The 27,917-nt window shown below is 58.0% G+C and overlaps 12 protein-coding genes across 12 annotated transcripts; 6 read left to right on the forward strand and 6 right to left on the reverse strand.

Moving 5' to 3' along the window:
- Window positions 1–137: 137 nt before the first annotated feature.
- Window positions 138–2,861, forward strand: BJ171DRAFT_608899 (vacuolar amino acid transporter 5; the record flags this gene model as incomplete). Its single annotated transcript, XM_053115242.1, has 6 exons — window positions 138–305; window positions 665–907; window positions 1,176–1,496; window positions 1,658–1,817; window positions 2,092–2,405; window positions 2,549–2,861. 6 exons carry the CDS (start codon window positions 138–140, stop codon window positions 2,762–2,764), a joined length of 1,422 nt encoding a protein of 473 aa, XP_052971731.1. The 3' UTR covers window positions 2,765–2,861.
- A 1,503-nt stretch (window positions 2,862–4,364) lies between these two features.
- On the forward strand, window positions 4,365–4,807 carry BJ171DRAFT_484642 (Sel1 repeat family protein). The gene has a single exon (XM_053109014.1). It carries the CDS (start codon window positions 4,390–4,392, stop codon window positions 4,624–4,626), a length of 237 nt encoding a protein of 78 aa, XP_052971732.1. The 5' UTR covers window positions 4,365–4,389; the 3' UTR covers window positions 4,627–4,807.
- A 365-nt stretch (window positions 4,808–5,172) lies between these two features.
- On the reverse strand, window positions 5,173–7,100 carry BJ171DRAFT_557457 (uncharacterized protein; the record flags this gene model as incomplete). The annotated part of the gene is made up of 6 exons (XM_053113092.1): window positions 5,173–5,331; window positions 5,472–5,573; window positions 5,899–5,987; window positions 6,110–6,391; window positions 6,543–6,620; window positions 7,025–7,100. The coding sequence occupies 6 exons, from the start codon at window positions 7,098–7,100 to the stop codon at window positions 5,173–5,175; spliced, it is 786 nt and encodes a 261-aa protein (XP_052971733.1).
- Window positions 7,101–7,254: 154 nt separating this feature from the next.
- Window positions 7,255–8,098, reverse strand: BJ171DRAFT_484648 (uncharacterized protein). The gene is made up of 2 exons (XM_053109015.1): window positions 7,906–8,098; window positions 7,255–7,800 (listed from the first exon to the last, which is right to left on the reverse strand). The coding sequence occupies exons 1-2, from the start codon at window positions 7,957–7,959 to the stop codon at window positions 7,453–7,455; spliced, it is 402 nt and encodes a 133-aa protein (XP_052971734.1). The 5' UTR covers window positions 7,960–8,098; the 3' UTR covers window positions 7,255–7,452.
- Window positions 8,099–8,111: 13 nt separating this feature from the next.
- BJ171DRAFT_484651 (para-hydroxybenzoate-polyprenyltransferase) lies at window positions 8,112–9,861 on the reverse strand. Its single transcript, XM_053109016.1, has 3 exons — window positions 9,059–9,861; window positions 8,867–8,952; window positions 8,112–8,740 (listed from the first exon to the last, which is right to left on the reverse strand). The coding sequence occupies exons 1-3, from the start codon at window positions 9,757–9,759 to the stop codon at window positions 8,202–8,204; spliced, it is 1,326 nt and encodes a 441-aa protein (XP_052971735.1). The 5' UTR covers window positions 9,760–9,861; the 3' UTR covers window positions 8,112–8,201.
- A 124-nt stretch (window positions 9,862–9,985) lies between these two features.
- BJ171DRAFT_484652 (translation protein) lies at window positions 9,986–12,458 on the forward strand. The gene is made up of 6 exons (XM_053109017.1): window positions 9,986–10,473; window positions 10,882–11,077; window positions 11,269–11,329; window positions 11,454–11,565; window positions 11,682–11,759; window positions 11,921–12,458. The coding sequence occupies exons 1-6, from the start codon at window positions 10,171–10,173 to the stop codon at window positions 12,173–12,175; spliced, it is 1,005 nt and encodes a 334-aa protein (XP_052971736.1). The 5' UTR covers window positions 9,986–10,170; the 3' UTR covers window positions 12,176–12,458.
- Window positions 12,180–12,987, reverse strand: BJ171DRAFT_5383 (uncharacterized protein). The gene has a single exon (XM_053112894.1). It carries the CDS (start codon window positions 12,775–12,777, stop codon window positions 12,235–12,237), a length of 543 nt encoding a protein of 180 aa, XP_052971737.1. The 5' UTR covers window positions 12,778–12,987; the 3' UTR covers window positions 12,180–12,234.
- On the reverse strand, window positions 12,459–13,453 carry BJ171DRAFT_594689 (uncharacterized protein). Its single transcript, XM_053114541.1, has 2 exons — window positions 13,128–13,453; window positions 12,459–12,984 (listed from the first exon to the last, which is right to left on the reverse strand). Exons 1-2 carry the CDS (start codon window positions 13,435–13,437, stop codon window positions 12,794–12,796), a joined length of 501 nt encoding a protein of 166 aa, XP_052971738.1. The 5' UTR covers window positions 13,438–13,453; the 3' UTR covers window positions 12,459–12,793.
- A 629-nt stretch (window positions 13,454–14,082) lies between these two features.
- BJ171DRAFT_564192 (uncharacterized protein) lies at window positions 14,083–15,070 on the forward strand. Its single transcript, XM_053113294.1, has 2 exons — window positions 14,083–14,360; window positions 14,476–15,070. Exons 1-2 carry the CDS (start codon window positions 14,114–14,116, stop codon window positions 14,823–14,825), a joined length of 597 nt encoding a protein of 198 aa, XP_052971739.1. The 5' UTR covers window positions 14,083–14,113; the 3' UTR covers window positions 14,826–15,070.
- Window positions 15,071–15,542: 472 nt separating this feature from the next.
- On the forward strand, window positions 15,543–18,380 carry BJ171DRAFT_576449 (WD40-repeat-containing domain protein; the record flags this gene model as incomplete). The annotated part of the gene is made up of 12 exons (XM_053113752.1): window positions 15,543–15,609; window positions 15,717–15,827; window positions 15,973–16,062; window positions 16,212–16,288; window positions 16,393–16,513; window positions 16,632–16,733; window positions 16,864–16,973; window positions 17,195–17,274; window positions 17,419–17,465; window positions 17,689–17,752; window positions 17,923–18,169; window positions 18,342–18,380. The coding sequence occupies 12 exons, from the start codon at window positions 15,543–15,545 to the stop codon at window positions 18,378–18,380; spliced, it is 1,155 nt and encodes a 384-aa protein (XP_052971740.1).
- Window positions 18,381–20,993: 2,613 nt separating this feature from the next.
- BJ171DRAFT_484658 (uncharacterized protein) lies at window positions 20,994–23,146 on the reverse strand. Its single transcript, XM_053109018.1, has 5 exons — window positions 22,788–23,146; window positions 22,371–22,531; window positions 22,123–22,211; window positions 21,642–21,983; window positions 20,994–21,531 (listed from the first exon to the last, which is right to left on the reverse strand). Exons 1-5 carry the CDS (start codon window positions 22,988–22,990, stop codon window positions 21,307–21,309), a joined length of 1,020 nt encoding a protein of 339 aa, XP_052971741.1. The 5' UTR covers window positions 22,991–23,146; the 3' UTR covers window positions 20,994–21,306.
- Window positions 23,147–23,847: 701 nt separating this feature from the next.
- BJ171DRAFT_484660 (uncharacterized protein) lies at window positions 23,848–27,735 on the forward strand. Its single transcript, XM_053109019.1, has 9 exons — window positions 23,848–24,204; window positions 24,384–24,433; window positions 24,636–24,652; window positions 24,863–24,956; window positions 25,182–25,278; window positions 25,386–26,268; window positions 26,342–26,416; window positions 26,770–27,008; window positions 27,268–27,735. Exons 1-9 carry the CDS (start codon window positions 23,950–23,952, stop codon window positions 27,469–27,471), a joined length of 1,914 nt encoding a protein of 637 aa, XP_052971742.1. The 5' UTR covers window positions 23,848–23,949; the 3' UTR covers window positions 27,472–27,735.
- Window positions 27,736–27,917: the final 182 nt, after the last annotated feature.

The following is a 27,917-nucleotide window of genomic DNA, read 5'->3' on the forward strand; positions in this document are numbered from 1 at the left end:
CAAAGGCAAAGCCGGGCCGCGCTGACCAACCAGATTCAAAGGCGGCGCACCCGAAGGTCGCCCGTTCTCATCACCCACTGGTCTGTTTGCTGGTCGCTCTGCTCGTTTGCATCCGCCGATCGACCGACATTCCTCCAATGCCGCACACACAGCCCGAGCACAGCGACAACCATCGCAACGACGACGACGACGCCCCGCATGTGGTCGTCGAGAACCATGCCTCCCATCGGCAGCCGCAGGGCACCATTGCCTCGTCGGTCATCAACATCACCAACACCATTCTGGGCTCGGGGATGTTGGCGATGGTACTGCCTCGTTCTGGTTCGCTGATTTGGGCATGCCCATGCATGGTTCTGTCGGATGGCCCCGCATCTTAGAAACGAGGGGGTGGATGACGGACGACTCTGCTGTGTGCGGGTGGCTTCAGCTGACGGCAGCGATCGGCCTCCGCCTGCGCTGGCTTCGAGACCGCTGGCCTGCGTCGCCGTCACATCAAGCACGGGGCGTCTTGCCTTGGTCGTGCGATAGCTCGCTATCCAGCGTGAAGACCGTATGATGTCTAACATTCCACTTTTCTTTCTCTGCATTGTGTCGGCCCGGTCATCCGTCGTCAAAACCCAACGGGACACCCCTTCCGCTGTTCCGCTGGCCGACCTTACTCCAGCCCTCTGCAGTATCGAGGGTTGGCTTGCTGCTGGGTGTCCTGATCATCCTGTTCTCGGCATTTGCATCGGGCTTTGGGCTGCTGCTGCTCTCCATCTGTGCTGCCAAACTTGGCGGCCGCCAATCGTCGTTCTTCTCGATTGCATCGGTCACCTACCCTTCGGCTGCCATCTACTTTGACTTTGCCATTGCCATCAAATGCTTTGGTGTTTCCATTTCGTATCTCGTCATCACGGGCTCGCTGGTAAGGATGCTGGCTGATGACTTGGAAACCGGATAGGCGGGCACATGTGCAGCAGTGATTGTCCCATTGTTGGGTGGGGGCGGGGGGCGGTTGGGTCTGCTTGCCGAGCGACGGATCCGACTGCATCAATGAGCGGATATGCGTGGCCATATCCCCGGCGCTCGGCGAGAGCAGCAACTTTCGCCGTGGTATCCTCGCCGTTCCCTTGGACTAACCCTCCGGCCCATCGGCCTCGGATGCGCCGAACAATCCGCTGCCGCATTACCAGATGCCCAAGGTTGTGGATGGATTCTTCCCGCTCCTGGACTCGGCCTCGGCTTGGCGCACCAAGGAACTCTGGATTGTCATCGGCCTTTTGATTGTTACGCCCTTCTGCTTCGCCAAGAGACTGGACTCGCTGCGATACACATCGGCGCTAGCCCTGGGCGCCGTCGTATACCTGCTGTTCATCGTCATTTACTATGCCCTCAGCCCGTCGCCGGAGATGCCCCCCAAGATCCCGTGGGGTGACATTCGGTGGGCCAACCTGGACCTGTCCTTCTGGAAGACCCTTCCGATCTTTGTCTTTGCCTTCACCTGCCATCAAAATGTAAGCCCAGACCGGCTCCGAGTCCAAAACCATGAATCTTGCTGCCTTATAACGTCGATCGAGCTCGAACACCGAAACCAATGTCGTGGCGATGTCTCCAGACCGCCAATGTCTGATGCTCGGCCCGGGAGTCGCTAACGATGCATTTCGTCATCCTCTAGATCTTTGCTGTCTACAACGAGATTCGCGACAACACCATTGGCCGCATGTCCAAGGTGATTGTGGCCTCGATCGGCACATCCTTTACCGTTTACGAGCTTATCGGCGTCATCGGATACATTACCTTTGGCAACAACGTCTCGGACAATGTCATTAGCATGTGTACGTACCCGCTGCTCGCCAAGCGCACCTACCTTGCGAGTCCACGCTCGTGCTGCTTTGAGTGGAGGGAGTGGCAACAGCTAGTGTTAAGAGCGATGTCGGTATTCGGGGAGCCCTCCAAATGAAGCAAGCGGCTAATAGCCCGTTCCATGTTTTATCCCTGTCGCTCGGTGCCCTATTCGCGCGGTGCCCTATCTGCTCGGTGCTCGCTCGCCATTCATCGAAATCATCGGAACTCACCCCCTTATCGCTTGATGTCGACCTGATTCGATAGATCCTCCCGGAAACACCGTCACTGGCGGCCAGCTCGCCATTGCCATTCTGGTCCTGCTCAGCTACCCGCTTCAATGCCATCCCTGCCGCAACTCACTCGAAAAGGTTCTTTCTCACTATCAGAAGCGACGCCATGTCGAGCGCGAAGGCCAAGGCGCCATCGAACCCGAACATATTTCACCCCTGCTGCCAGCCGGCTCTGCCGAACAAGGAGCTAGCCCCCGGCGTCAATTTGAGATCGACGCCCGTCTGCTGACCGTTGGGATTATCATCTCGACCCTTGTCATTGCCTTGGTTGTCCACGATTTGTCTACGGTGAGGGCCTCTGTCGCTGAGTCTCGGGTTTCTTGGGCAAGGTTGTCGCCCAAACGATGGCACTGGACATTGCCTCACGAAGAGTTCATAACGATGTGTTCCATCGATCTGACCGTTGATTCGTCTTTGCACCCCGGCGTTAGGTCCTGGCCTTTGTTGGCGCAACTGGCTCCACTACCATTTGCTACATCCTGCCCGGGCTGTTCTACTACCGACTTCGCCAGGTCATGGACCGACCGGACGAAGCTACGAAATGGGACATTATGAAAGTCGGCGCGGTGGCCTTGGCGGGCTGGGGCATGTTTGTCATGGTCCTCAGTCTGTCTCTGCAAATCTCGGGTGCCGGTGGCGGCCACTAGATCCGCGATGTGACTCTGGTAAATTGGATCTGTTGTGCCAGCGCCCTCGATTTCGGCTCAAGGAAGCGTCCAGTGATGTTGGCTGTTGGAGAGTGAGATCACATGCTGTCTTGATGATGGGTCTTTACTCGCAATGCCAACTTTTGCCCTTTCGTCTGAATCGACACACAAGCGGACAAGCTTTGGTTGAATATCAGTAATCCTGGCCTAAGAACGAAGACGAGAGGAGTAGAGCACCTGGAAGCGGGGAATGGGATACGAGAGCCACTGGGTGAGCGGTTTGCATCCCCCCCCCCAAGAAACACGAAACAGGACAGCCATCCTCGAATACTTGATGCAGCACAGCGATACTGAGCACATAATGCAATAGCTCACTGATGCGGGGATCCAGTTTTCTCACGAGATAATGCACCCAAAGGAGCGGATATCCGAATGTGCAGAGTGCCGGTGTAGCTTGATGAAGCATGTGTCTGGAACATCGGATTGTGTGATCCAACAATGATGGTGGCAGTACAAGAGCAACAACGAGTCAAGCCATCAAACTATCGGACTGTGTGTGTGACCTCGATGGCCAGTGTTTGGTTTGCCAGTGTTTGGTTTGCTTCTCCGTATCTTCCCTCTCTGTCTCCTGTCCATCTCCATCACCCACTTGTCTCCGTCAGCATGGCCAGCATGAACGAGCTTGCATCGAACACGGAGTAACCTCACACTCACCAAACTCAAGCTGAAGCCAGAACAACCTCGTCGATGCCCGATATCACCCAGCTCTCGCTCGACCACATCCCAGACATCTTCACCATCGTCTGTTGCACTGCGACGACCCAGTCACCGTCGACCGATCCTGGCTCGTCGAACAAGCAGAGCAAGACAATACGGCATCGTACTTCCTGGCTTGGGTACTGCAATCCAAGAACGACCAAGACGCAGAAGAAGATGATGATGATGGTGACGACGATGAACCTGAAGAGACTACCAAGCGTCAGCAGATATTTCAGCATCTGGAGAATGCAGCCCACTCAGGTCATCAAATGACACGATTCCACCTCGCCCGGTGTTATCTCAACGGACTCGGACTCGATCAGGGCCACACCAAGGTCTTCGCGTTGTATCGAGAGCTTGCAGATCGTGGGACCCCTCAGGCGCAGGTTTCCCTCGGTCGATGCTACGAGAGCGGCAAAGGTGTCGAACAAGACTACAACGCAGCCATCGAATGGTATTCCAAGGCTGCAGATAAAGGCAGCGAATGTGGCCGACTCCACATCGCGCTCCTTCGTGGATGGTTCTCGTTGATCGGCCACGGTGTCGAACATAGCGAAGCTGATGCCTTCAACCACTGACAGGAAGTCAGCGACAAGTCCACCGACCCAGTCGTCAAGCCCATTGCGACTCACACGATCGGCTGGATGCACTACCTCGGCCGGGGCATCATCCAGTCCAATCCACCCGCGGCCCGCAAATTCTTCGATCTCTGCCAGTTGGGATTGGACCGAGACTGGCTGTGCTAGCACTTGATGGCCGTGTGCCTTTTCCACAGATTCGGCACCACAGAGGACCAGACAAAGGCAGCGGCCATCTTTAAACAGCTCGCCAACGAAGGTCGCAGCGACAGCCAGTTTTGGATCGGAATGTGCTACCACTTGAGCCTAGGAGTATCGGAGGACTACGAGAGGGCATTCGAGTGGTTCAGCAAGTCCGCTGAACAGGGCAATCGATACGGACAGAGAGAGCTCGGTGTCTGCTACGAAACTGGCGAAGGCGTGCCCGAGGATATCGACGCTGCTGTCTTCTGGTACCGCAAGTCCACGGATCAGGGTCTGGAAGCTGCCATCGGCAACCTCAAGGACCTCGGAAAATGGCCCTGATCCCGATGCTGCCTCAACTAAGCAACGGACAGTGGACGAGCTCAAGCTGCGATACCCTGAGTGGCAAGAAAGCGGCCACGAAAAGGTCGGACCGATCGATTAGCTCCTGGGCCTGACGAACATAGTTGGCTACTACGAGCTGGATGGCATGAGAATGTTCAACTGGCATGATCCAGATGCACATCTCCTGTGGCGAACACTTCGAAAGGTGTTCAAGACCCTGATCATCCCCAAGGCGAGGTAGAAACCCAGGCGATAGGCGTCACGCCGGTCAATACCAAACACGGGCCTTGTCGCCCATATACCTCGTTACGCCCTTTCCCTGGAAGCATGCACACTTTGAGCTTGCTCTTGTGCACCAGGGAGACATCAGCTTTTGATGCAGCCACGAGGTGATCACAGCCTGTACGTTCATGAGAGTTCTATTCCAGCTCGTGATGGGCATTCATTGTTTTTGTAACATCGTGGTGCCCTTGGATTGATTTGGGCGACAGCACTTCAACACAAACGAAGCTGAGCCGCTCTTGGAATACACGACTGAATGATCTACTTTGAGTCCGGGAGATACAATTTGTGCTCGTGGATATAGTCAACAACTCGATCTGGCAGCAGATACTTGATAGACATGCCGCGGCGGATGAACAGTCGAATCTTGGTTGAGTTGATGTCGTTGTGGATATACTGCTTGCAGACGATGACTTTTTTCTGCTCAGCAAAGCCTGGAGCGTGAGATGTCATGCTTTGTCCACTCTTAGGACACTTGACCCGCTGTTGCTTCACCACACACGCATTTCGGGCAAGGGTGTTGAGGCCGAGTTGCTGCAGCGGAAATGGCCGTCACTTACCCGGTGTTGATGCAGCGAATCGTTTGAGAGCAAAAAATCATGGACATCGGCGCCTGTTCGTTCGATAATGACACAGCCGTACTTGCCAAGAATGTGGTTGAGCTAGTTGGGGCCACACCATCGTGAGAGACAAATGTTGGCGCGGTATGTCGAAGGAATGGCCGCATATTTGACCGGGCAGTTGGTTCCAGGGATCGATGTCGACATCAGCACAGACGATGACAAAAGATCAGCAACGATTGCGAGCCCAATCCGCAGAGGGGAGCGTGCCAGCCAAATGAATGGAATGGAGATACACGATCGGGAACCACGGTTGGGCACACTTGGCCACTCAAGAAACTCGAGGACCAAGTCGCAAGGACAGCGGCCTAGCAACCACCCATCGACACAAATGCTTCCAGTGCAGTGCCAGAATCATGCTGCTTACATCAGCGGTCGCCCACAGATTGGGAACGGCAAATGACTGGATGAGATCGCCGCCAGCGAGAAGCATAACACGGATTTCCGTCCTTGAGCCTGTCGGGTTGGACGACGGAAAAAAGGACGATCGTCAGAGCCTGCTTCATTAGCTGGACTACATGGATCGCACCGCCATCCAGGCGAGCGGGATCGTGGGTCCAGGGGGCAGCGACAGTTACCATCAGGGAGGAGAATGCCGCGACCGCCCGATGGCGAGTCTGGACCGTTCAGCTGCTCGTGGAAATGATCGAGGACCGTCGCGGTGCGCTGGTAGCTCGACTGCTTGGGCTCCCAGGTGTCGACCATGATCCACGAACTTGTCTCGACGGCACGCTGGCACATTTCTATTCGGTGCGAGGCTGGGGCCAGGCCGGGCTTGGAGTACATGTCGCTGACGGGCGAAAAGTAGCCTCCCAGCACCTCATAGACACCTTGATCTCGAAGAGCGTCGTATGCAATCTCTGCGGTCGAACCGATGGAGGCACGATGATGAGTGCATGTGTCGCAGTGTCGCCAGCGGATGGGCATCGCATCCCGATAGCAGGACGCAGCGATGCGAGCCAAAGCGGCAAGGCGAGGCGAGGCAGGCGAGGCGAGGCAGGCGACGATTACCAAACATCCTCAAATGGAGGTAGGTGACTGGTGAGTAGGAGCCACACGCCACGACCACCAGGGGAATCTTTGAGGGATCTGGAGCAGTTCGTGGCGACACGATGGATTGATTCGGGAGACACGTATCGAATCGCCAAGGACACAGGGGAGCGATGCGGTTGATCGATGCAGTTCGTTGATACCGGATGGGCGAAGCAGCAGCCACAACAGCCAGAATCAGAATCAGAACCAGGACCGGAATCAGAACCAGGATGGGAATCAAACCAGAATCAGGACCAGAATCAGGACCAGAATCAGGACAGAATCAGGACCTCAACGCCCCCAGCGATGTAACGCAGGACTGGTGCGGAGGGCCTGGCATCCACATGGAAGAACGAGTGCAGCGGCAGCGAAGCGCATATGGATGGCCCAGTCGCAGCTTTCGATGCCGCTGCTCTGGAGCCGCGCCCCAGGCAAGGCCGGGGACAGCGAGCGATGCACACCTTGCAGCGTTCGGAGCTTGGACCTGGGGAACTCATAGCCCTCGGGGTCGGTGGCAATCAGGGAGCTGGTCGACATTGCAGCGGCGGGGCGGAGGAGCGACGATGGGGAGAGAGCCGAGACAGGACGACGCCCTTGGGGATCTGCAGGCCAGAGGGCTTTGCAAGCCATTGATTGCGCAAAGGCGATACGGCCGATAGGTCGGCTGGGCGGCCGCGCGCGATTGGCTGCGTCCCCGTGCGACCATCGCACACTCGGCCGTGCTGCGCACTGCGCCGGGTGCTCGCTCTGCGCCCGCCGAAGCAACCCGCTGCAGCAGCTCTCTGCGGCAGCACGACGAAAGCCGATTGACATGGTGGATGTGCTGCTTAGATTCAGATCCAGATGGCTTGCAGGCGCAAAGGGCATCCCGGTTCATGGCGTGGACATTCTATCGCTTCTTGCATCCGAGCGAGCCCGCCCACTCCTCGGTCCGGAACAGATAGCTCGCCTTGCCTCTCACTGCCGGCCGCGGCTTGCTTGGGGTGTAAATGTCCAGGGGCACGACAAGCGGCTGGTCTCGGAGCTGCCGGAGGTGCTGCACCTGAGCCTGTAGATTCTCGAGCTGCGTGAGACCGAATTCATACAGGAACCCGCTTGTTTCGGCCGGGCTGGCCATTTCCGTTCCAATCGCATCTTCTGGGACGATGGCTGGGGCGACTTTGCCCTTCCGGAACTCGTGCCGCACCCGTTTTTTGACCAGATCACGGCGCTCTGCTGTGGGTAGCTGTTTGGCCGACTTTTTGAATCCATCAAGCGCAGAGAGGATCAGCTGGCGTCAAGCAGATGCCTTGGACGGTGTGCATGGTGCCGAGACATGACAGCGGTTGCTCTCGGGGCAAACCTTGAGAAACTGTCGGTAGAGCGACAGCACTTGCACTCTCGTGGGGGCTTGCATGAAGGACAGCGTCTGCGACTCTGATTTGGGGAGCTGGTCGAGTGGATCAAAGGCGATCCGGTCAGCGGCGATCCGATCGCGATGACTGGCGAGAATCGCTTGTGTTGATCAAGACCAAGATGGTCGCGCTCGACGAAAGCGACGGGTGGGACTCGGAGCAGGGCAACTCGCTGCGTTCTGTATTTGACTTCATGTGCCCTGACCCACATCCGTCGACTCGCCTCCCATGGACGCATATGCATCTATTCGCTTCCGCTCTGCTGGGGTACAGCTGTTTCGCTGGGCCCACGCTGGCCGTCGAGTCTCGATTTCGCTGGTCTCGAACACCACTCGGGCCCATATCGCTGCATCAGCGTATCGGCAATGATGCCAATGGCAATGATGCTGCCCAGCCGCGCATTTGCCCTGAATTTCCGGGCGGCATCCTCGACCGAGGCCGTTTTCAGCGTTGTGATCTGCCACAGGAAATGGGCACCGGCTCCTCCTACCGAGACGAGATAGTAGAGCGGGCCCTGGTCGTTGGCGTAGCCGCTGATGCAGAGCAGCGACAGAGTGCCGGCGGCAAAAGCCGAGAGCCACGAGATGATGTTGCGGCCGAACCGAATCGCCGTCGATTTGACCCCGACCTTGACGTCGTCCTTGATATCTTGCAGCGCGTAGATGGTATCGTAGACCAGCGTCCAGCAAATGCCAGCGGCATACAGCGGCAGCGTCACCGCCCAGTTCGAGCTGCCGAGCATGGCCGCCCAACCCAACAGGGCGCCCCAGTTGAATGCTATGCCTGTCGAGACAAGATGCCATAACGTCCTGGTCAGCTGTGGTTGCATTCGATGCATGGGGATCTGGACAGGTTGCTGCTCGCTTTGGACACTCGTCCAGCGAGCGAGTGTGAGACTGGACTGCCTACCAAGGACGGCCTGAGGCCAGTACGTCACTCGTTTCATGAACGGATAGATTATGACCGGACAGAGCGATAGCGCCCCCAGACCAATGCTGATCGAGACAATGTCCATCACAACGTCGGCAGCGCCAGTGGCACCGGCAGGGGTTAGAGACAGCCATACTCACGCATACTTGCCATGACAGGGGCCGCACTCACCTGTACCAATTCAGTTGTGTGAGCACCGCCAGACCCGTCGACAGCTGGCATCCCAGGAAGGTCAGGGCCTGGAACATGGACACCTGTCCACTGGCGATCGGCCGGACCTTGGTCCGCTCCACGAGCTTGTCGATCTTGCGATCCCACATGTCGTTGATCGTGCACCCTGCTCCGCGCATCACAAAGGCGCCGACAGAGAACAGCGACATCATGTATGCCATCTCGCCCATCGAGATCGCAGGTGTCGCATAGGTGGCCATGGCGATCGACCAAAAGCACGGCAGAAGCAGCAGATATGTTCCCGCAGGCTTGTCGACCCGGGCCAAGAAGAGATATGGATGAGTCCACTGCGGAAACCAGCGAAAACTGGATGGGATCGGAACAGGGGCGGGAACAGGGGCGGGGCCAGGGTGCGAGCCGGTCGAAGCGGACGATGACTGAGTGGCATCGGCCGGCTGGTGGCCCGAGGCGGCATGCCGAGCAAGGTGCCTGCCCAGCGACTCGTTACGTCTGCATCCAAGAGACGTCGAGCGGATCTGGGGGCCGAGAAGCGAGCCAAATGATGCCGCGGACGATGGTATTGAAGAGATGCCGATGTTGATTGACCGAGCGAGCCCAGCGGCCACAGGTCTCGAACGCAGCGGCGATGCGAGCGCAGGCCGCACGGCGGACGTGACCCTGAGCAGCGAGATCCCGGACATTTCGTCTGTCGATATCGATACTGATGTCGGTGTCGGTGTCGATGCCGATGCCGGTGCCGGTGCCGGTGCCGGTGCCAGTGTCGATACTGGTGCCGATGTTGGTGCAAGCGCAAGCGCCGCCAGCCAGAGAATCGCCCTGTCCAGCAAGCCGCGGGCATGGTTCGGTCACGTGTGCACGGCGCTTTTTTTCTCCCGCTTGGGCAGCGAAAAATGCAAACCAGCGCAGAGGCGATCGAGCAGATCGTTCCTGATCAAAGCGACTGCCTGCGACCGACCTTTGCACCGGGGCTGCTGCTGCTGCAGATTCGCTGCCCAGCAACCGACGCCAAAGCCAACACCGCTTGCCTGCCTTGCCGAGGACATCGACAACCGCGAGCAACTCCTCGTCTCCATCAGCACAGACACATCTCCATGTTCACAAAGCTTGCCCGCCTCAGTGCCCTCAGCTGGATCGCCCCACAGCGGGCGCTCATGGCCCGGCCCACAGTCCAACTCATGAGCTCGACAGCAGCCTGCCGGGAGGGCGCTCGCCTTGGCCTTCCCGTCCTCACGCCTGCCCCGACACCGGCCTTCCCCATCTCGGACGGCACCGGCCCAACCCCGTCGCTCAAGTGGACACCCGAGTCAAAGCGGGTGGGACTCATCGGGCTGAAGCGAGGCATGACCACCATCTGGGACGAGTGGGGTGTGCAGACCCCCGTGACCATCATTCAGGTAATGGCACTCTCTACCGGACGATCTTGAGGCGCAAATGTCGATTCATATCGCCTAGTCGTCACCGAGTCGTCGCCATGAGGCAGCGATTGGCCAAGGCGACGACCAGGCGAAACCATGCACCGCACGGTGTAGCAGCGTTGGGCCCTCGCTTCCACCTCCCAGCCACGAACCAAGTCGTGCAGTTGATGAGGGCCGATCAAGCCCGAATCCATGTCAGCAGTATCACACCCACATCATCGCCAAATCGACACACATCTGCACCAAATCGACACACATCATCGCAAAATCGACACCACATCTGCACCAAAGCAGCAACTGGGTCCCGCTACCTGAGCAACGTGGACTCGGACGCCCACTCGGATGGTGCTCATTTCATCGGCACTAACGCGCTGTCTATCCCTCCAGATCGTCGACAACCAGGTGATCGACTCGCGCTTCAACAGCAAGTGCGGCTCGTGGATGGTCACCATCGGGGCCGTCGACGAGCCCGACCATAAGGTCATCGCAAAGTCGGTTCTGTATCACTACCGCAAGTACGGCATCAGCCCCAAGAAGGTGCTGCGCGAGTTCCGCGTCTCTCCCGATGCTTGCTTGCCATCAGGTCAGTTGCAATACGAACGAGTATGTGCCCTCGATCGAGCAAGCGGTACAGCAGATCCGCGATCTGTTGGCAGCAGCCTTTGACTGTGTGTCTGACTGGTATCTTGAAATCGCTTTGATGCCGGCGTCGGTTCTGTTGATCGGGTCCACACTATCGGCTGTGGCACGGCCTTGAATCCGCCTGGCCGCCAGGTCTGAAGCTGCATGCCAGCCACTTTTTGCCGGGGCAGTATGTCGACTGCAAGGGCAACTCGTGAGTAGAGCTCCATACCATACCATGCCTCAGTCTCGCACTCGCTCTCGTCAGGCCGCGCGAGGTGGCGGACATGATGTGCCTGCTTCCTCACACTATCGCAATCTGTGGCATCAATTCGCAGCATCGGAAAGGGCTTCCAGGGCGGTATGAAGCGCCACGGATACAGCGGTCTCCGTGCATCGCACGGTACCTCCATCTCCCACCGTTCGATCGGCTCCACGGGTAACCGCCACGTAAGTTTACTGACCATCTAGGCAGCGACACGGGGCAGCACAACGGTCGCTGGAGACAAATGCCTGTCCTTTGGCTGACTCTATGCGGACAATATCCCTCGCCTTGCGATCCACAGGACCCCGGCAGAGTCTTCCCAGGCAAGAAAATGCCGGGCCGAATGGGAGGTACCAGCGTGACGGTTCAGAATCTGAAGGTACGCATGTGCACTGCCGTTCAGGCCGCTATCGGAGGCCCTCCATATCCCCCGCGATTCAGTCGCACCATTCCTGTTAGCCCCCTTTCTAGATCGCCTGTCTGTCCCTGCGCAGAGCTGTTTGTCCCCGCGACTCACCTTCCCTTATGATCTATCTGCAGATTATGAAAATCGATGCCCACAACAATCTGCTGTACATCAAGGGCGCCATCCCTGGCTTCGACGATGCATACATCCGAGTCCGGGATGCCGTCAAGGCCGGATATCGTGGCAAGGTGTTCCCCAAGGACACCAGCGTTCCCTTCCCGACCTTCATGGAGAACCCCCAGACCCTGCCACGAGAGCTGCTCCCGTCGCCGCCTGAAAAGGGAGCCTTCGATCCCATGACCCGACCCAAGCGAGAGAGAATCATCTAAACGCAAGATAGTTTGTTGGTGGAGGGGCAGGCGCGGAGCCCTCCGCGCTTCTGCACCCATCACACTGCGCCCTGTCTGCAATCTCGAGCTTGCGGTGGATGTAAACCCAGCGATGGTTTAGGCGCGGACACATGCTGCATGATGAAGGATCCTGGATGTGCCACGACGGATGTGGGAACTGGAGCGAGCCTTCCTGAGAGCGCATCATTTTTGTTGGCACAATACACTTCACGGCCGCTCTCGGCATATGACCTTGAGTTGTGGCAGTTTGGGACAGCTGTGTTTGAGACAATGGGATGAGCATATATGCATTGTATTTGACATTCAGAAAGAAAGCGGCCAGAGCTCTCCGACGATGCGGTGTGTCCGTGGATGCTGAAACACACTGCATTGACAGAGATCACGGCTGCACACAAAGATATGGATAGCCAGCAATGACTGTCGCAAAATACTTGGACAGGTCGTTTCCGAGGCGAAAGAGTGCACCATGCAATCGAGCAAAGTGTCGCGGCAGAAGCGACGTGGGGTTTAGGGCACCGAGAACATGAACGGCCTCCTGGCGCAAGCACAATGAGGGCAGCACCGTCAAGAACAGAGAGCATGCAGTGGGTGGTAGATTTAGAGAGCTGATCGGAGCTGTCGCTCGGTAGCAGGAGGCGCAAGTCGCTTAGAGGTTGCCGACGTGCCCACAGCTTTCGCAAGTGTAGTGCTTGCCCGAGGCGGCTGGTCGCTGGTGCTCGACATGGTGGAGGGCAGTTCGCACAGACTCAGATCCGTGGTTCTCGATCTCGCGGGCGAGCGCTGGGTAGCTGCAGGGTGGAATACAAAGGTAGAGTTGATGAGGAACGGGAAAGATGCGTCCACTATGATTTCGAACTATGCAGCGACTACATGTGCGTGCTGACGACGCGGGAGAGCAGGGGCGATCAAGTCCCTGTCTTCGGATACGTACCAGTCGATGGCCCGATCGGCAATGGTAGACTCGAGGAAGATCTGCTGCTCCTCTTTGGAGACCTTGCTGGGGATCGGGGCGTCGTTGCGGGACTGCCGGAACTGCTGGGGGTGGAGATCGTCGACGGCTCTGGCGGACATGGTTGATGAGAGGCTTGGAGGGGGTTGCTTGTGAGGCTTGGAGGGGGAAGAGCTGCTGTTGTGGTGGAAGGAGCTTGGGTGTGCAGCGCCGGCCCAAGACAGCGGCCGTGATTTATAGCCCCGGCGGCATCCAGCAGCATCGACAAACACCCAGCCGCGCCGAACGACATGCAGCGACGCAAACGGTGTCCAACGACATGCACAATGGCCACCCGCTGCTGTCAAGACGCGTCAGCATGACTCGGCGGCCGGCCACTCCGCGGGCAGCCACAGACCACGCGCCCCCGCGGCGATTGGCTGCCGGAAAGGAGCGGGATGTGGAGGCGGCTGGCCGGGTGAGCACCTGTCCAAGCGACGGGATGGCCGGGCAGTTGCGGAGGGATGTTGGGGAGAGCAGCAGGCGGATGAAAGTTCCTCGGCCATGGTGTCAGGGTGGCGGCTGATTGCGATGTGCAGGGGAATATCGACCAGCCCCCGAAAGCTGCTCCCAGAAGCTGTTGGCGCAAACCATATCAGCTCGCCCCGGTTTTGATCTGGGTTCCTATCGACGAGAAGCAAGCGCTGCCTCAATCGCGCAGCGTGGGAAAGCGGACCCTGCTGACGTCGTCAATAGCGTCATTGGGCGAGCAAAGGACTTGCGACATTCATTCAGCCGGAATCAGGAGTAGCTGACGACCTCCAGGAGTGATCATATGGTTGCCCGCAGTGCAGACTGATCGACCTGATGCTGGATCCCGCTCACTCGAGCCGGCCTCTTAAATACATTCACCTCCCCCCATCGGCTGAGTGACTGGATCTCATCTACCTCCGCTTCTCTAATACAAGCCTGTCTTCGCATAGTCATCAATGTCCATCGCTATTGCTCCACCCAGGCTGACCTTCAACCTGTCGAGAGGGCTTTGGGTGATGCCCGTGCTCGTCGCTGTCGCATGCGGAGCATACTTGCCTCTGCCTTCGTCGAGCGGAATGCGTCTCGGCTGGGAAACCAGCACAGGGAGTGAGGATGGCAGCACTCCCGTCCCGCCAAACAACCCAGTTGAGTTTCCAAACACCATGGGCACATGGGGTCATCCGTTTATCCAAGCAAACGGAGGTATGTTCCTCTCCACGGCAGCTCGCGCCGACCTGTGGCCATGAATGTCCTGGATGCCGTTCACAGAGCAAGCAGGTATTGGACAATAATCAATTCAACCCCCTCGACCTCACAGGCGATCCGACAGTAGGCAATTCCACAGCAAGCGGCGCTGTGGATCAGCAAGCCATTGGCACCGTCATTGGATTGATCCTGGCCCTGCTGCTGACCCTTGTTGTGACCTACTTCAAGTGTGTTGTTTTTGTCAACCAGAGCGGGCCCGAGTGTGAATTCGAAGCATCCCCAACGCCCATGGGTCTTGCGGACTCCAAGGCTCAAACAGCCTCGCGCGAGCCGCTGATGGCCAGCGACGGCCAGCTCAATGCGAGCGGCAGCGTATTCGAGACAACCATTGGATCGTCCGGGTTCGTGCCAAAGTACCAGATTACATCCGACGACGAGCACGATCCTTTCGAGAAGGAATAGTCGGGTCTTGGCGAGACAGACGAGAAGTGGCACTGCCGCTTGCGCCAGCCCAGCAGATCGTTAGCTCGTGCTAGGTTCCCTGGTCGATACCTGACTGGCTCGCTGCCAATGGCAGCGTTTCCATCGACGTTCATAGCGCCGGATAGATGCTTGTGTTTCTCGATGAAAAAGGGGATGCGCAAGGAACTGTCCCAGCCCACCGTGCCTGGTGGTATACAACCACATGCCGCTTCGTATGACCCAATAGACCCCCTTTCTCTCAGCCCGCGCATTCTCCACCATCCCATGACAGTTGCAAGCGCGGCGGGCGGGTCTTGGGCCACCATTCTCCAACGGTCGCACACGCCAATTATGGTTACATGGCGTCACGTGGGGCTCCTATCCTCCGACCATCCCAGAGTTGCCTGGGCCAGTCTTGAGAAATCCTCTGCTTCTCGAGCGCAACCGGCTTGTGGGTTTGCCCGGTGCGGTCAATTGCAAGATCCTCGGTTGTGTCTGTCCTTTGCCCCGCCCCAGTCGACTTCAGCACACGAGCACCAATCTTGCGCCAGCTCGTGTTCGTCGACTCTGCTGCCGCCAAAGTCTATGATCCATCTGCGATCGCAGCATCCAGCCACGTCCTCTTAATTGGAATCGAATCGCCGCTCGGCCATGGAAGCTGCTGTCCGCCCGTCATCGATGGCGGCATGGGCCTCTGGCATTCGATTTGGAAGAGCAATGGACCACTCCACTGCCCTGATGGGGAGGGAGCTCTTCGGCTCTCGCCACGGCCATCGCATCGACTGTAGGCATCCGCTGTCGATATGCCGAGCCTCAATACGCCCCAGACACGGACGATTCGTTTCCGGATATCGGGTGCATGGCACGTCTTCCTGACTTGATATTGCTTAGTCTCGCTCAGGTCGTACATCAAGCGCTTTGTGAGCCGGGAACAAGACATTTACCAGATCATCATGACCCAGCCACAACCCCTCCCAGTCTTTGCGTCGGACTACTGCCACCGTGAGTATCGCATCTGCTGGAAGACAGCCCCATGGCGCAGTTAAACTGTCGCTTTGTTGTTCCACGCCATCCCTCTCATGCATTCCGTGCGACACTGGTGAGCGTTGCAGCGTCTATCTCACTCGGTCTGTTTTACCAATGGCAGTCGCCAACAACGGCAACTATATTGCTCTTGCCGGCGAAGAAGGGACGATCGCCATCATCGACACCTCAAAAGACAACCAGTGGGAGCTAGGTAGCAATCGGAGTAGCAGCGCAGCAGTAACAGCACCGGTCCCACGAGCAGTGCAGCCGCATAAAGGCACCGATCGATTTCGTCAATATCCACGGTCGCTCATGCTGCCTAGTACTGACTCGGACACCGGCTGCTGTTTGGGCACTCAGTCAACGGACGCGCACAGTGGTCCGCCCACGACAACTCGATATTTGAGCTCAAGTGGTCTCCGAACGACCATCTGATCGTAGGTCTCGGTTGGAGGGCCGTTTGGTTGATGATCGACGATATCAACTGGGTTCGCACTCGCACATGGGCTAACCAAAACCCTTGTTACTCCGCCCACCAAAGGCGTCTGTCTGCGGCGACCAGACTACCAAGATCTGGGACGTTGAAACCCAAACCGAGATATGTTCCCTCATCGGGCACGAGTTCAGTGTCAAATCTGTATCGTTCAATCCGCGCAATCCAGGTGGGTGTTCGTGGCTGGCAATCGCATCAGTGGCAGCCCGATGGACGGTAAACCCCTGTCGTTCACAGCAAGCTGGATCTTGGGAACTCTTGACAGCGATGCTAACTCCTTTGTGCAGACGTCCTCGTGACTGCCTCCAGAGACGGCTCAGTCATGGTGTGGGACCTGCGCTGTGCGCCAATGCTCCCTCCTGACGACGCGGATTCGACTCTGGTACCAGGTTTGTATCAGTCCTGCACTAAAATGCATTGCGGTTGGTCGGGGTCGGTCGTGCCACATGCTCATCGCAGCGTTGGTTGAGCGTGTTGCTGACCTGCACCACTCAACCATGTACAACCATCACCATTCAGCGCGGCGGCACCGTCCTGTTGATGTCATTGCCAATGCCCATAGCACCGAGTACCACAACTCCAAGTCGCTCAAGCGCCGGCGAGCCATGTCGCCTGGACCAGCCCCGAAGGTGTGGCCCCACAGACCAGCTATTTACTCGCCCACGACGAGGCTTTTGTCGCCAACCAGCGACCCAGCTTTGCCTGACAGCAGCTGGCTCTCGCTGTGAGAACTCTCGGACACAATCGCCGCGGCTTCCATCTACTCTATTGCTTCGTAGTCACGGACACGATCGTCTGACGCCCTCTCGTCCTTCACATCACCATGTTGCATCGCCATACTGCATCCCAGACGCAGTCCATCAGTGTCACCTCTGTGGTGTTCCTGCCCCATACATTCAATACGGTTGCTTCGGCTGGTGCCGCTGACGGGTAGGATACAGTGATCTGGAAACAAAGCCGGGTGGACGACCGTTTTGGGTTAACGTTTATCATCCGCTTGCGACATCGACTGTCTTGGTCTATGTGCTCTCTGTCTCGCATTTGCGCCAACGCGCACACGAATTGATCCTCCAGGACAATCAAATTGTGGGATCTCCGCCACCATGGATACTTTTCCAAAAGTCGCCAGCCTGTCCCGACAGCCGTCTCAAAGCCCTCCGTCGACACTCGACGACAACACGGCAAGTGCATCAGCCACAAACCCTCAGGCACTTGATATTGCATTGCCGCCGCAACGCGGGCGCGAATACACAAGTGTGCATGCTCACGCTGAGAGTGAGGTGGATCCCTTTCGCAGATCTGACCGTGGATGCGACACTTTCTCTTTCGCTTGCTTGATAACAGGATTTTCTTCGCTCTCCATCCATCCTGACGGACACAAGCTGTTTGCTGCCTGCACAGACCACCGGTATGCGAGCCGAACCATGCAAGAGCACCAGAATGCATCGAAATCTCTTAGAGCTCTCTGTCCGACGCCATTCAGCATTGCTTCTCTGAGCCAGCGCGAGTTGTCATCAAAGACATCGGATGCGCGTGTCGAGTTGTTGCTGACGAAAACGTGCCTTGCGCTCCATGCAGCGTATACGAATTCAGTGCGTACACACTGGGTGAGCCGCTGTTTGCATATTCGGCCAAAACCCTCAAGACATCGTCGTTCTATGTCAAGACTACGGTCTCGCCCGACGGCCGGTTCGTGGCCTCGGGTTCGATGGACGGCGGCGTGCACATCTGGGAGCTCGGCAGGCGGGAATGCGCTCCGATCGTTCTGCGAGGACACGAGAAAGAAGTGACATCCGTCAGCTGGTCCAAGAGAACCCTTGATCAGGTGGGTACATGTTGCTGTGTTTGGTGAGGAGCGCGAGGGTACGGGTTGCAGTCTCTTTTCTGCCACGAATCGACAGCTCATCACGATTGCCAATATTCTCTCCCCCCCCTTCCTTTCCTCACATTCACGTGCATTCAAACGTATCGAACTATCCAGCTTGTGTCCTGCTCAGATGATTCGACGGCTCGAGTATGGAGCATCGCAAGCATGAACTCGAGGGACGCTGACCACGATCTCGAACGAAAGCACTTGATTGGGTATACCCAGGAAGGCGAGCTGTCAGGCATGGCCGACCTTGGCCGGCCCCTTTCGCCGCTGACGTCCTGGTCTCGTCGACCGCTTGACGAACTACCACGCGATCGACTCAACCAGCAGCAGCCGCATGAACCTGGCTCAGTGAATGCATCTGCAGACTCTAGAACGTCGAGAAACTCGACTATCGATCGCCAGAGCAACGACGAAAACCTTGCTCCACTCACGACAAACAGCGGGGACCAGCCGCGAATGGCTTCGCCAAGGCAATCATCTGCGTCAACAACCTGGGCGGCTTCGGCGAGATCCCCTCGCTCCCCGCGTGCTTCCAACAGCAGCAGCAGCAGCCAGGCTCCGAGCACGCCGACCCGGCGAGGCCGGTCGCTCACAAGCACAGACGAAAACAGCCGGCATGACCAGACCCTGATGTCACCCACGACAAAGCGACGGACATTGCTGGACTATTTCTCGAGCCCACCTCGGCCCAGCGGCTAACCCGCATCTCATCATCAGGGTGTTACTGTCTGTGGCTGTGGTCACACATCTTCACCGAGGACAGTGGCTTTAAAACGACTGCGCTCCTGCTGAAGGGTCCATGAATGCTGTGTCAACCACACCTTGTCAATGCAAACACTGCTTCCAGTAATCCCCATCTCAACCAGTCTTTCAACACTGCGCGCTCGTCTCGCGATCCCAGACGATGGCTCGATCGCGATGGACCCACCATTCACAGCAAGGTCCATCAAGCCTCCCTACAGTCAGCAGCTAGCTTGCCGGAATATGCAACTACCTCTACTCCGCTCTCCTATCTCTGAAGCACGAGTTCTGTCTCGCGGACGTCGGTTGCATCTCTGGGCTGATTGTCGACATATGGCTGCCAGCCTCTTGGTCGGCAGCATCTTGGTCGCTCGGGTCACAAACATCCCGCAAATCCCAGGGTGGTCCAAACCAATGGTATTCGATACCCTGCTGTCACTCTCTAAGCAACACTTGTCGATTTTGTATTGAGGCCACATGTATCAAATTACAAGCGTGCCCTCATACCGACATCACATCGCCACCATATCCTGCACCTCGTCTGCTCTGTTGATGCACCAATACTTTGATCACCATCCCGCAGGCCTGGGTGCCTTGGGTAGCGGAGGCAATCGCTGGAGCGCTTGCTCCAGGTCGATTCGAAGGCGCTTGCGTCGTGGGTTGTCGACCGGATTGGGAAAGTTGGCCATGAGCGGGCGCTTCATGCTGGGCACCAGATCTGGCACAAAGGCGTCGGCAGCTGGCGACATCAGGGCCCGTCGCTCCCGCTGATGCACACGGGTGTAATCCCTGGTCGGAGAGGCCGAGCGTGTGCCTCTCGAGCTCCAGCCCCAACGCACCGGCGACGGCGATCGGTTGGATCGTTGTGTCCACGACGGCGATGGGGACGGGTTTAGGCGAGATCGGGATCGGTTGGAACGGGAGGGCGATGGGTTGGAGCGGAATGGCGATGATATAGACCGCGATGGCGATGCTGCACAAGAGCCATTTGCGCATCGCGGCCCCCTTGATGGAGAATGCTGTTGCCAGCGCAGTGCCGGATGAAGGCGAGAGTCAGTGTGCGAGACCAGCAGAGAGATACGCCGGCTTTGGGCTCAGAACCGAGGGCTGCGATCCCACCCTTTCCCACGCGAGACACAACCCACCCGCATCGGCGCGATGCTCTTCTTTGGTGGTGAGCCGTACTCGGCCTTGATGCGCTCAATGTAGCGCTGGACCTTGGCGGCCTGGGTCTGGAATCGGAACTCTTGTGTCTTTTGGCGAGAGCGCTCCTGCTCCAGTTCTACAGCGATCTCAGCAACATCAGCATTGATATCAAGTGACGCGTGGCAGGCCGACGCATGGCGTCCTGGCTCCGACTGCTCAATGGCCTCCTCTATCGTTCGCCAATGTGATGGATGTGTCTTTTCTTGTTGCAGCCGCGGATGAATGATCGTGGAGAACGGAGTGGTGGTCGCAGAGAACAGACTGGTGGTCGCAGAGAAGGAAAGACATTGGGGAACGACTCACCCTTTTGCATCTGCAGACGCCGCTCAATATTCCTCGGGGCTCCAGAAGGCCGAGCATGCTGCCGGGAATCGGCGCGGTGGGGTGCTGCCGAATACATGATGCTGTCGGGTGGATGCGGTGGTCCTTCAGCCGACCCTTCTCGGCGGCGCTCATCTAGATGGCGGACGACAAAGGCCGGCGGATGCTGGGTTTGGCGATGGGTCCTAAATTGCTTGCTTGGCTTGTTCGACATTATTGATCGTCGTCCAGGTCGGATGTGGGAGCAGCCCGGGCACGGCGAAGGCGAGGAACGACTCACCATCTACCTGACTTGCGCGCGCTGAGAAGGAGCGGCCCGGTGCCGACTTGCTGGTCAGTCATCAGTCGGCCCCGGCTGAGCACTCCTGGGACATAAGGCAGTCGATCCATGCGACTGGCGATGAGGCATGAGGCATACAGATACTGCCTGTTGTATCGACAGCACGCATCGTCACTCGATCTCTAACAGCGAATCGGGACATCCCGCATCTGCAACGTCCGTTTGCCGTTCTTGATGCTGAATCGAAACACTGTATTTGCACAGATACTGAATGTACACAAAGAAAGGTGCCTCCATAAGATCAGGACACAGATGAGGGCCGAGAAACGTGCAGTGATGATAAGAACTCAAAATGCGAATGAGGATGAAGGAATGTATGGGTCGGCTGCCCACAAGCAACAGCGGGAAGCCCGCATTTACAGCACACCCTTCCACAAAATCAGGGTGCCTATCAACTGTATGGCGGAGGAGAATGGTTGTTCTGCAGAGTGCTGGAGTAGGGAAACCAGCTGCCCACAACTCTGCTACCACCAGAATCTATCTAAGCGACGCTCTTGAGGGCGTCGGCAAAGGTGATATCGTCCGACGAGCCCACAGTGGCATCGAGCGACGGTGCCGGCTCCGGGGATGGATGGGTGTTTCGGCCAAACAGACCTTTGTTGCTGCTGAGGGATGGATGCTCGGCGTCGGAACTCTTGAGGTTGGAAAAGAACTCGATATAGAAGAAGGCCGTGGAGTTGAAGGCGCCGAGAAGAGGTCCAAAGAACTGGTGTGGGAATGATTCAGCGGATGAGTACCAGGCCGAGCACGAAGCCGAGCACGAAGACGAGCACGGACATGACAGGAGCAGAGAAGAGTAGCAGCACATGCACTTACTGCCAGCAGACACGTTAGCATGAAGTTTGGGTCGTTGGGGCTGATCATGTTCTGGATCCGAGCCGCCGTCACCGGGATAAAGACGACGACCACGCCAGCCATGTAGAGCAGAGTCCTGATGGCATAGCGCACCAGGGGAGGATCGACGATGGCATGTCGCTTGCGGTTGTGGATGTTGCTGGCGTTGATGAGCTTCGAGATCCTAGAGGACTTGTGGATGACCCAGCCCACGCGGGCATACAGAAGCACATTGACCAGGAACAGAAGCCACAGCGGACCAAAGAAGAAAATCATGCGGTAGAGGCCAAAGTCCGAGTTGATCCAGCACCATGTGGTTGCAAGCTGCAGAGAGTCGCCGAATGAGCATGTGTAGCAGGCCGAGGTCCAGAGAGGCGTGCATATGGGATTCGCAGTGCAGGGCAATATGAGCTGAACATTTGGCCAGGCATGCAGCACTGCTGCAGCATGATCCGACACATACCCCCATGATAGGTTCATTCAGACCAAACGTCGGCAAGAAGTTGATGCAGGCGACCACAACAAGCGGGAGTCCCAAAGAAACGCACATATCTGCCGAGCAACGATGCGAGACAGTGAGTATGGGCCTCGTAAGGAATGCCCAATGAACGACTCGCAAGGTGATTCTATGGAGCTGATATCGAGCAAAGGCAGTGGGCGAGGCACATCGGCCAAGCTGCGGCGTGCAGGACGGCCTAGCCCGATACTCACAATAGACCATATTTCCCTCGGTCTTGGCCAGCGAGAACCGGAGGGCGATCACGGAGAAGCACTGATAGGCGAGGCATGTGGACCACAGAAGGCCCGAGAGCAGGACGTACTGCAGGATGGTGCCGAACACCAAGCAGCCGTGCGGCACATCAGCCATAATGCTGTGAACGGGCGGATCATGTTTGGCAATAAGAGAGATCGGAGCAGCATGAGCAAGGTCGGACGAGGGAAGCGGCATCGACTGTATCATAGCAAGCAGTGTCTCCCGACAGATGGAGCACGACGGACAGCACCGGATCCGGCAGGATGTGGATCAATATGGCGGGAGCAAGGTGCTGTACGGTCTTCGGCATCCTATGGCACCAAAAGCCGAGCCTGCTGGCCATATATCCGACCAGGGCATGCGAGCCGACTTACTTTCCAAGGTTGTGGACGCTGTTGGCAATCAGATCCATAAGCGTCATGAACCCGACGATTCGGTCGAGCATCGAAAGACGCCGCTTCCTCAGGCGCTTCATGAAAAGCACCACCAGCACACCGGAGCAGCACACCATCGAGACGGTCGCAGACGGGTGCAGGATGAGCTGCAGGGTGCGAGATTGCTCTTCGGTAAGGGTCATTGTGTAGTGGAGTCTTGAGCTGGGTCAGTCGCGACCGGGAAGCAAGGACAGGGAGTAGAGCCAGAGAAGGGTGTGCGGGATGGGTCCAAAGATCAGGAAAGGAGGCCTGCGAGTCTTGCGGAAGGAGAGGCAGGCAGAACGAGGATGATTTCGGCGAGCCGATCGAGTCCGGCGGGGGGAGTGGCAAGCGTGCATTTTTATCCAGCCCGACGGCCCAAGGCAGTCGTTGCGACAGCCAAGCGGCGCTGGGCCAGCGGCGAGCGGGGCGACGGCGGTGGGGTTGCGATGGGAAATACAACTGGAGTCCCCATTGGAGTTGTGAACGCAGTGGTGCTGGCCACTTGGACGACGGGAGTGGTGGAATTGCGGTACTCCCGGTGTGGTGCACTTGCGACCGGGGGATCGTCGGACGACACGCAACGCAGACCGGGCATTGGGTTTCGGAACTGGAGGGTCCATGCGACGCCAACAGCGATACGATACAGTAGCGACATGTCCAGTGATGCGATATAATAGCTACATATCCAGTGATACGATGCCCGTGCTGCCGTCCGGCGTGCACTCACTTTCCCACACCAGCCAGCATTTCTGTCCAAGGACCCCTCCGTTGTCCGCCGCCGCTGGACACTCCCGGCCGCTGCCTCCCGTCCTTCTTCGTCCGCGGCCTTTGCCCTTTGCTGCTCGGGGCCGGTCTTGTCCCTCGTCCGCTGGGTCATGGTTGGGGACAGGTCGCACTATCCAAGCTTGCTCGGATGTCTGGCCCACTATGCTGTTGGAATCGGTCCCGGCTTCATTCCCAGCCGCACTCGATCCGCACTCGATCCGCGATCGATCCACAAGCCCTCCCGGTTGATGATTGTTGCTTGTCGATCGTCCGCCATTCGCTCTCTGCTCTCATCAGGCCATGTCCTGTTGAGCATCCGGCCGTTCTCCAACCCCACGGCGTCGGCTTGGCCTGCATGGATGCTCTGCTTGCATCACTGCTCAGCCCCGCTCTTCTCTCTGCCACCATGAACCCAAGCCAATCCGCTGGATCGGCGTCCGCTGCCCAGTCCGTGTCCGTTGTCCTCCCTGCATCCGAATGGTCGATCCTCGAATGGCTCAGTTTGGCCGAGGCCGTCCATCAATGCGGATTCGAGCACTGGAACGAGGTCTCCCGCGCCTTGCAGAAAGTACCGATCTTTGACAGGCAGCCGTCCTTTTACTCGCCCCAGGTACGACCCGCGCGTCGCCTGGGCTATCGCAACAGTATCGACTTGCTCGCTGTGGCTGCGATACTGCGGGACACTAACGCCTGGCGAATCGCTCGTGCTTCTCTGCCAATGGGGGTGGTCTCGATCTTGCTCGATCTTGCTCGATCTTGCTCGATCTTGCTCGATTCGGCGAAAACCAGGGATGTGCCCAGGAATATCGGCTCCTTGCCGACTTTTTCTGTCCCAATCGGTGAGTGGCTTTGCTCAGTATGGCCCCCTTGGGAGTGGCAACTTGCATGTTCGCTGCACGAGTTGATCCGCTTGGACGCAGGCCGGGCCAAACGGGATCGAGTGTGCCAAGTGGTGGAAAGGTGTGCCATTCTCCATGTTGGATATGCTCGCTCAGGGATCTCACCGGCAAACTGTGCTCTCCTGCCATCCTCGGTCTCAAGCGATGGCGCACAAAAGGGTACGACATGCACTCGATAGGCTTCTATCGCATCGATGCCTGATCTCCAGCGGGGTGGATGGTGCGTCAAATCGCTGCCATGCCACTCCGCATCGTCGATCCGGACCATCGCTTTGATTGATGTTTTGTTCTCTCTTTCGATCCCTCGATGTCGGCTTGGGTTTCTCGGATCAACACGAATCCCGGCGGACGACATCCCCTCCCTTGCAGCCGAGCAAGTGCTCAAGATCGTTGCACGGAAGCTGAATGAGCTGCGGGTCACCGAGATACAGCAGTCGCTACACGAAATCGACTTGACGATACGGTAACTTTGGAGCGGAAACCGTTGTGAACGACGTGCATGCTGAGGGAGCCGTTTGCATGTCGATAGGCACGCTGTCGCTCCGTGGAAAGCACTGCCAGGCGGACGAGGCCTTTCGAACCATCATGCGATTGATTGTCAGCGCGATGATCCGAACAGCTCGAGTGGCTGTATGATCCTGACGGCATGGTCGCTTGTCTTTGCCCCATTGCGGTTGTTTCGGTGCAGCAAAATCAACCAGAATGTCATCGACATCAAGTCTGGCAATCTCGACGAATACTTGCTCACGACCAACCAGCAGAAACAAGCCGCTGCCGCTGCCGTGGTATGTGAGATCATTCCGCACCGGTGCTCTCGGGACTTGTGGCTTGTGCCCCATGCTAACACCGTTCCCGGTTGCCTGGTTCCGTCGATGTGCATACCCAATGTCAGGCCGCTGCTGCAGTCGTCCGGCAGCTGGCTGCATCGACGACACAAGCCTCGCTGCATCCTTCGAACCTGGGGCAGCTGAGTGCCTCGACGCCGTTGATGGGATCGACGCCGCCTCTCCTCTCCGTCCTCGCTGGCGGTACTGGCCAAATGCCTTCTGGTTCCAACACACATGCAACTCTCTCGCATAGCCACCATGCTGTCGCCGGTACCGCTTCCCTCCCCACGGTTTCCCCCACCTCGGCTCTCCCGGCCCCAGTTCCGGCAGCTATACCCAAGGCCAGTGCCAAGCCTGGGCTTCTGCCGACCCAAACTGCAGCAGCCACACCCAGCAACAAAAGCTCGGCTGCCTCGTTGTCGGCTTCAGCGCCTGCGAGTACTCTGCCGATGTCGGCCGAGCTTGGCAATCTGGCATCGCAAAATACCCACGTCCCTCTCAAAGTCGAGCCGTCGGTGCCGCCCCTGCGCACGGGCCAGTCGCTTGCGTCGATAGCGGCTGCCAAGAGCGACGTTCCCATCAAGGAGTCCCTGCGGGCCTCGGTGGGTGCCCTGGCCGCAACGATGCAGTCCATCAGCGGAGCCAAGTCCACCAGTGCGCTGGCCATCAAGCAGTTTGCCAACAGCCTCGCTGAATCGCCCAAGGAAAGGGCATTCGTCTCGTCACAGAGACAGGCTTCGTCGCAGCTCAGACAACTTGCCAGCCTCACTGCTGCACCGCCGATCGAGCAACCAGGCAGCCGCCCCTTGCTCAAGGCCGAGGACAGATCCGAAATCAAGCGCGATGAGCCCACTCGGACTGCTCAACTTGCCCAGCTTGCCCATGCCGCATCCGAGCGACCCGTGGCCGACCGAAAACCGCCTCCGGAGCCATCGGTGTCCAAGATAGGTGAGCCATCTGTGATGCCAGTGATATGCTGCACGCCGGCCACGACGACGCTGACTTGGCTGCGCCGCTGCAGGGATCGAAAGCGAGAGGGTGAAGCGCAAGGCCTCGGATGCCACCGAAGGCGACATCTCCGGACCAGACACATCTGGTATGGTTTTGCTCTGGAGTGCTCTACATCGTCAGGCGCCTCGACAGGCTCTTGGCTGTGTTGGGCGACTCGTCATCGGCATCTCTCCTCTTGTGACTGTGAGACTGTGAGGACGGAGATGGGGCTGCAAGGAGCTCGGCGAAGCGATGGCAGGTGCCAAGCCGGAGACCGGTGGACGAAGCAGATCCAGTGCCAGCCACAGGCTCGCTGTCGAAGCGCTGGTGCTCGAGGGGGGGGGGCAGACTGCGAATTAGCAGAGAAGCCTCTGGTGGAGTCAGAGATGACAGCTCACAAAGCATAAAATGGACTGACCCGGAGCTCCTCGGAACCTCCGTTGTCTGTCGTGTGCGCAGACAGTGGCAGCCTCCCAGCCGAGAAGAAGAGGGCCATTGGCGCAACGCCAAAGAATGCGGACGAGAACAAGCGGAAGGCATGGAAGCGCACGGCACTGATGATCTGGAGCAAGATTGCCGACCACCGCTGCGGCAATGTGTTCATGCACCCGGTCAAGAAGGAGCACGTGCCGGACTACTTTGATATCATCAAGCAGCCGATGAACCTGGCGACGATCAAGAACCGGATCCGAGACGGCGTAAGTGGTGCGCCGCGGCGTGGCTCTGTTTTACCGGTGGCGGTCCGTTTGGGTGCGGCGATGCGTGGCGCACGGCATGCGGGGTTCGTTCGCAGATGGAATCACCCGGAGCCGGGCATGCCGGACCCTGCGTGGCGACTCTGCTGGGGGGAGGCGATTGTCGAATGGTGCATTTGCTCTGGACGGATGGTGCATTTGCATCTCGTGCTGGCTGTCGAAGTGCTCAGGCTGCGTGCCCTGTCTTGTTCCAACCACCCAGGAAATCACCACCAATGCAGAGTTCCACCGAGACTTGCTGCTGATCCTGAACAATGCCCGGCTCTACAACCGCGAAGACTCGGAGATCTACAAGCACACGACCGAAATGAACGACTATGTCGAGGCCGAGATGCGGACGCTGCTGTACTGCACCGAGGAGTATGCCGGCCGCCGCTCGAATGGCTCTGCAACGCCGCTCGATTAAATCTGAGATGCGACGGGAGGTGGATCCGTGGGAGGCGAGCGAGCCGGCCATTGCTCAGAGGGGATCATCGCCACATGCAAACACCCGTATTGCAACGGAGGAGCCAGGCGAGGCGAGCAGGGAGGAAAACAGTAGCCGGCTCCGAGATGGATCAGTAAATACAGCGAGGCTTTGGCCGCGTAGATGCTGCTGCCGAACCTGCCCCATCGACGGTGTTGTGTCTCTCCTGTGCTGCTGCCGCTCTCCCGGCCAAACTGCCTCCGCTTCTCTTGTTCCCCCGTCCGAGTGGTCAGTGTGCAACTGGGGTGACTCACCAGGACGAGTTCACGTGCGGTGCAGTTCGATCGTGAGAGCGCAACAACAGCGATGCACAATCAGTCGGCATCCGGGAAGTATCTGGGTGATATGCTGCGAGCGAGGATGCAGCGGAAGAGTACTGTTGGGGA

This window comes from Polychytrium aggregatum (genome assembly GCF_025602895.1).
Source record: "Polychytrium aggregatum strain JEL109 chromosome Unknown BJ171scaffold_1, whole genome shotgun sequence".
Taxonomy (NCBI): Eukaryota; Fungi; Chytridiomycota; class Chytridiomycetes; order Polychytriales; genus Polychytrium; species Polychytrium aggregatum.

Excerpts from the sequence above, each read along its gene's own strand:
- BJ171DRAFT_564192 (XM_053113294.1), top strand. The coding sequence starts at position 14,114 with ATGTCCATCGCTATTGCTCCACCCAGGCTGACCTTCAACCTGTCGAGA. Across the intron at positions 14,361-14,475 it reads GTTTATCCAAGCAAACGGAG|GCGATCCGACAGTAGGCAAT; the intron begins GTATGTTCCTCT and ends TCGACCTCACAG.
- BJ171DRAFT_484660 (XM_053109019.1), top strand. The coding sequence starts at position 23,950 with ATGGATGCTCTGCTTGCATCACTGCTCAGCCCCGCTCTTCTCTCTGCC. Across the intron at positions 24,205-24,383 it reads CGTCCTTTTACTCGCCCCAG|GGATGTGCCCAGGAATATCG; the intron begins GTACGACCCGCG and ends GGCGAAAACCAG. Across the intron at positions 26,269-26,341 it reads GCCATCGGTGTCCAAGATAG|GGATCGAAAGCGAGAGGGTG; the intron begins GTGAGCCATCTG and ends GCGCCGCTGCAG.
- BJ171DRAFT_484651 (XM_053109016.1), bottom strand. The coding sequence starts at position 9,759 with ATGTCCGGGATCTCGCTGCTCAGGGTCACGTCCGCCGTGCGGCCTGCG. Across the intron at positions 8,953-9,058 it reads ACACAACTGAATTGGTACAG|CATTGGTCTGGGGGCGCTAT; the intron begins GTGAGTGCGGCC and ends TGTCTCGATCAG. Across the intron at positions 8,741-8,866 it reads CTGGCCTCAGGCCGTCCTTG|GCATAGCATTCAACTGGGGC; the intron begins GTAGGCAGTCCA and ends TTGTCTCGACAG.
- BJ171DRAFT_594689 (XM_053114541.1), bottom strand. The coding sequence starts at position 13,437 with ATGTCGTTCGGCGCGGCTGGGTGTTTGTCGATGCTGCTGGATGCCGCC. Across the intron at positions 12,985-13,127 it reads GCCGATCGGGCCATCGACTG|CTACCCAGCGCTCGCCCGCG; the intron begins GTACGTATCCGA and ends TCCACCCTGCAG.
- BJ171DRAFT_484648 (XM_053109015.1), bottom strand. The coding sequence starts at position 7,959 with ATGCAAGCCCCCACGAGAGTGCAAGTGCTGTCGCTCTACCGACAGTTT. Across the intron at positions 7,801-7,905 it reads TCTACCGACAGTTTCTCAAG|TCGGCCAAACAGCTACCCAC; the intron begins GTTTGCCCCGAG and ends GGATTCAAAAAG.
- BJ171DRAFT_484658 (XM_053109018.1), bottom strand. The coding sequence starts at position 22,990 with ATGACCCTTACCGAAGAGCAATCTCGCACCCTGCAGCTCATCCTGCAC. Across the intron at positions 21,984-22,122 it reads TGAATGAACCTATCATGGGG|CTTGCAACCACATGGTGCTG; the intron begins GTATGTGTCGGA and ends GACTCTCTGCAG. Across the intron at positions 21,532-21,641 it reads TGCTAACGTGTCTGCTGGCA|TTCTTTGGACCTCTTCTCGG; the intron begins GTAAGTGCATGT and ends TTCCCACACCAG.
- BJ171DRAFT_484642 (XM_053109014.1), top strand. The coding sequence starts at position 4,390 with ATGTGCTACCACTTGAGCCTAGGAGTATCGGAGGACTACGAGAGGGCA.
- BJ171DRAFT_484652 (XM_053109017.1), top strand. The coding sequence starts at position 10,171 with ATGTTCACAAAGCTTGCCCGCCTCAGTGCCCTCAGCTGGATCGCCCCA. Across the intron at positions 10,474-10,881 it reads CCCCCGTGACCATCATTCAG|ATCGTCGACAACCAGGTGAT; the intron begins GTAATGGCACTC and ends CTATCCCTCCAG. Across the intron at positions 11,760-11,920 it reads TGACGGTTCAGAATCTGAAG|ATTATGAAAATCGATGCCCA; the intron begins GTACGCATGTGC and ends ATCTATCTGCAG.
- BJ171DRAFT_5383 (XM_053112894.1), bottom strand. The coding sequence starts at position 12,777 with ATGCTCTCTGTTCTTGACGGTGCTGCCCTCATTGTGCTTGCGCCAGGA.